Here is a 3268-nt window from a genome sequence, read left to right as displayed (position 1 = left end):
AGAGAGAGAGAGAGAGAGAGAGAGAGAGAGAGAGAGTATTTTTATACTTTTAAGTTCTTAAAATAAAAGCAGTGCTTTTATTATTCCTATTTTATATATGATGAAAGTGAAATAGAGCTTATATTTCCTGCTCAATTGTTTAACAGAAATAAATGTAATAAGCAGGTAACAAATTGAATCTTTAACAATTGTAATTCTTTTTAAATTGCAGACAGTTATGAAATTCCTGCTGTACTATGCTGGTGATCTGGCCAATGTGTTTTTTATCATCACAGTGGGAACAGGTCTTTATTGGCTTATTTTCTTCAAAGTGAGTGAGTTTCTGAATTTACCATAAATGTCAATATCTGAATTTTATAAGAGACCTAATTCTGTTCAAGTTCACTGAGACAGCTGTGACTGCCCCGCCTGTTGGTGTCCCGTTTGTGGAGGACAACATGATTTACTGTGTGTGTGCTTCCTTTGGTTTATAAATTATGTACTAAGAACCTGGCATGATTGTTATTGTAGGCACAGAAATCAGTCTCTGTTTTGCTGCCGATGCCAGTTCAGGAAGAGCGTTTCGTTACTTACGTGGGATGCGCCTTTGCTATGAAGGTAGGTTTCAAAGGACAGCTTACCCAACGTTAAAAACCTACTAAAAACCCAGTCTTTCAAATTCCTTTAAACTTTTAGGTGTAAAATTTGTTTGGTTTTGAAAGAAAGCATCAGTTATTTTATTGTAGATAGGAAATGTGCCTTTATTTATAAATATGCCCATTTAAAGTTATGCCTTAAATCATGTCTTCAAAGAAGTTATAAATTTGCATCAGCAATCATGACTTACAGCTAATTTAACAAAATGATATTTCAGTGTTAAACTTTTTCTTTAAAATCACGATGGGATGAAGTACCTTCCATAGTGGATTTTGTCTATTTGTTAATGAGGATTAAAAGCTAAGTCTGGTGATGTGTTGGAATTGTAGAAATTAGTATTAACCCTTCCCTCCTCATCCTTCTCTGGTAACCACCCCTCAAGTGTGTCTTCCCCCAAGTAGCTGACGACTCCTCACATACTTACTTGGCAGGCTGCATCCCATCGGCTTTTGGAAGTGAAGTCTCTGCTTTGCCCACTGAGAGAGGAACTCTTCAGGAGAGTTACCATCCTGTACTTGGATTTTTATCCCTTGGTCCATCATGCCCCCAGGATGAGAACTTGGTGTAGACGGACTGTTCCTGTAACTGAGAGGAATATGTTTCAACTACACACGGCTTTCTATCTCAGTTCTGGAGTCAGGAAAGACAGCAGGGGTAGCTACGGCTTCTCCAGGGCTCTGCAGCTTACCTTTGTAGGAAGAAGTCAGACAATGTGCAGAGCCTAGAGGAAGGGAGTTGTTTATGCAAGGGGCCTATAGGAGGGGGGAGGAGGATATCTCCTCTTCTCTCCTGTTCCTGTTTTAAGGGGGGAAAAAAAGAAGGCGGATTAACAGGTGTGTGGCAGTTGGATCCACTTGGTATATGATGTGCTCTTGTGATTACACTGTGCTGTGTAAAGAGCATGTAGCTTTATAATTGCTCTTGAGTGATGATTCTTTTCAAGTGTTTTGTTGTTTGTTATTTTTAGGCTCTCCAGTTTTTGCATAAGCTCATATCCCAGATTACCATAGATATATTCTTTATTGATTGGGAACGGCCGAAAGGAAAAGTTCTTAAAGCTGTTGAAGGTAACTGAAATCGGTCTTTGTGCCATAATTCTCTTGCTGCCTGCAGCACAAAGGGAAAATGCTTTACTCACGTGATCTCCCCTCCCAGGTGAGGGTGGTGTGCGGAGCGCCACTGTTCCTGTGAGCATATGGAGAACGTATTTTGTGGCAAATGAATGGAATGAGATTCAGACTGTGAGAAAAATTAATCCACTCTTTCAAGTGCTTACCACACTGTTCTTCTTGGAGGTTTGTATGAGCTGTTATATAATTATATGATGCTGCTTATTAGCACTACATAAGTGTTATTATCATTTCAAGTAATTTTTCAGACAGCTCAGCAGTTTGCTGTGGTAAAGTATTATTGGCAAAACAGTATAAGGAAATATCTTTAACATCCCCCCTTTATCCTTCCTGTAAAACAAACAAAAGCAAAACTTAAATATGATGTGATGGGGCCTTAGAAGGTTGCCCATCAGAACCACTTTTAAATGAGGAGGTCAGTGCTATAGGTATATCCACATTGCAACAAATTCTTACCACATCTGCCTCCAGAGCTGTCTTACAACCCAAGCTCTTTGCTCCTATGCAACAGTTCACAATCCCCCATTTCCCTTCCCTTCAGCCCTGGGTACCTCCATTCTACCTTGTGCCTCCTAAAGCCAGAGTACCAGTGATCTATGGCAGAATTGCTAGTGAACTTGTATAAAATACCTGTGTTGCTTATCATTACAGATTAGTTGTAGTAGCTTTCAGGTGATACCCTCTATATAGTTTCAAAACCTTCCCTTCTATAGGATCCATATTCTCACCCCTGCCTTGGGAATAATGTTCTAGATCTACACTATTGTACATTTTCTACTTGGGAATTTGAGGTGAGAGGGTCACAAGTTGAAGCCCTGTCTGGCCTTCAGAATAAGTTCAAGGCTAGTCTGGACAATTTAGTAAGACCTCATCTCCAAATAGTTATAGGAAGTGAGCCATTCTGTGCAGAGGGAGATAGCTCAATAATAAAGCAGTTGCTCAGCATCCAGAAGGCCCTAGGTTTACTCTCCAGCATATCCCTCCACACAGATTATATGTTTATAGAATACAGCATGATTTGTCAGTGTACATATATGTTGTAGAATGTACATATATATTGTAGAATGGCCAATCAACATTTCTCTTGCTTCACATACTTGTATTTTCAGTAAGCAGAGTTTTGTTTTGTTTTAATACTGTTTGATGAAGTCAGGTGTGGTAGTACAAGATTGTAACCCCAAGTCTCTGAAGGTAGAAGCAGAAGAGAATCAAGAATTCAAGGTCTCCACCTTGCTGACCCAAGCCTCTTTTACTATGCCCAATGTTCCACTGCTGAGGGTGGAGTCCTCCTGTCTTACCTCTTCTGTAAGCCTCGGGGTTTCCTTTCTAACACATGCTTTTGGGGATTTACTGTCAAACCATGACATGTAATATTGTGAGATGATACAAGCTTGCAAGATGTCACAGTTGCTAATTATAGGCCACTTTTCAAGGTAGAGATTGGTTTGTTTGTTTGTTTGTTTTAATTTGGTTTTTCCAGACAGGGTTTCTCTGTGTAGCCT

General features: G+C 39.7%; 1 protein-coding gene across 1 annotated transcript in view; it reads left to right on the top strand.

Annotated features, from left to right (window-relative positions):
• Positions 1–3268, top strand: part of Tmem67 (transmembrane protein 67) — a 48627-nt gene that overhangs the window by 33453 nt on the left and 11906 nt on the right. Inside the window, exons 17-20 of the mRNA XM_029533409.1 lie at positions 212–310; positions 511–597; positions 1604–1703; positions 1792–1931. Coding sequence (XP_029389269.1) covers positions 212–310; positions 511–597; positions 1604–1703; positions 1792–1931 — 426 coding nt within the window. The remainder of the gene's footprint in view (positions 1–211; positions 311–510; positions 598–1603; positions 1704–1791; positions 1932–3268) is intronic.

Source organism: Mus pahari, chromosome 22 (genome assembly GCF_900095145.1).
Source record: "Mus pahari chromosome 22, PAHARI_EIJ_v1.1, whole genome shotgun sequence".
NCBI classification, from domain to species: Eukaryota; Metazoa; Chordata; class Mammalia; order Rodentia; family Muridae; genus Mus; species Mus pahari.
Note: the sequence above shows the minus strand (reverse complement) of the source record. Positions and strands in the feature narration are given on the sequence as shown.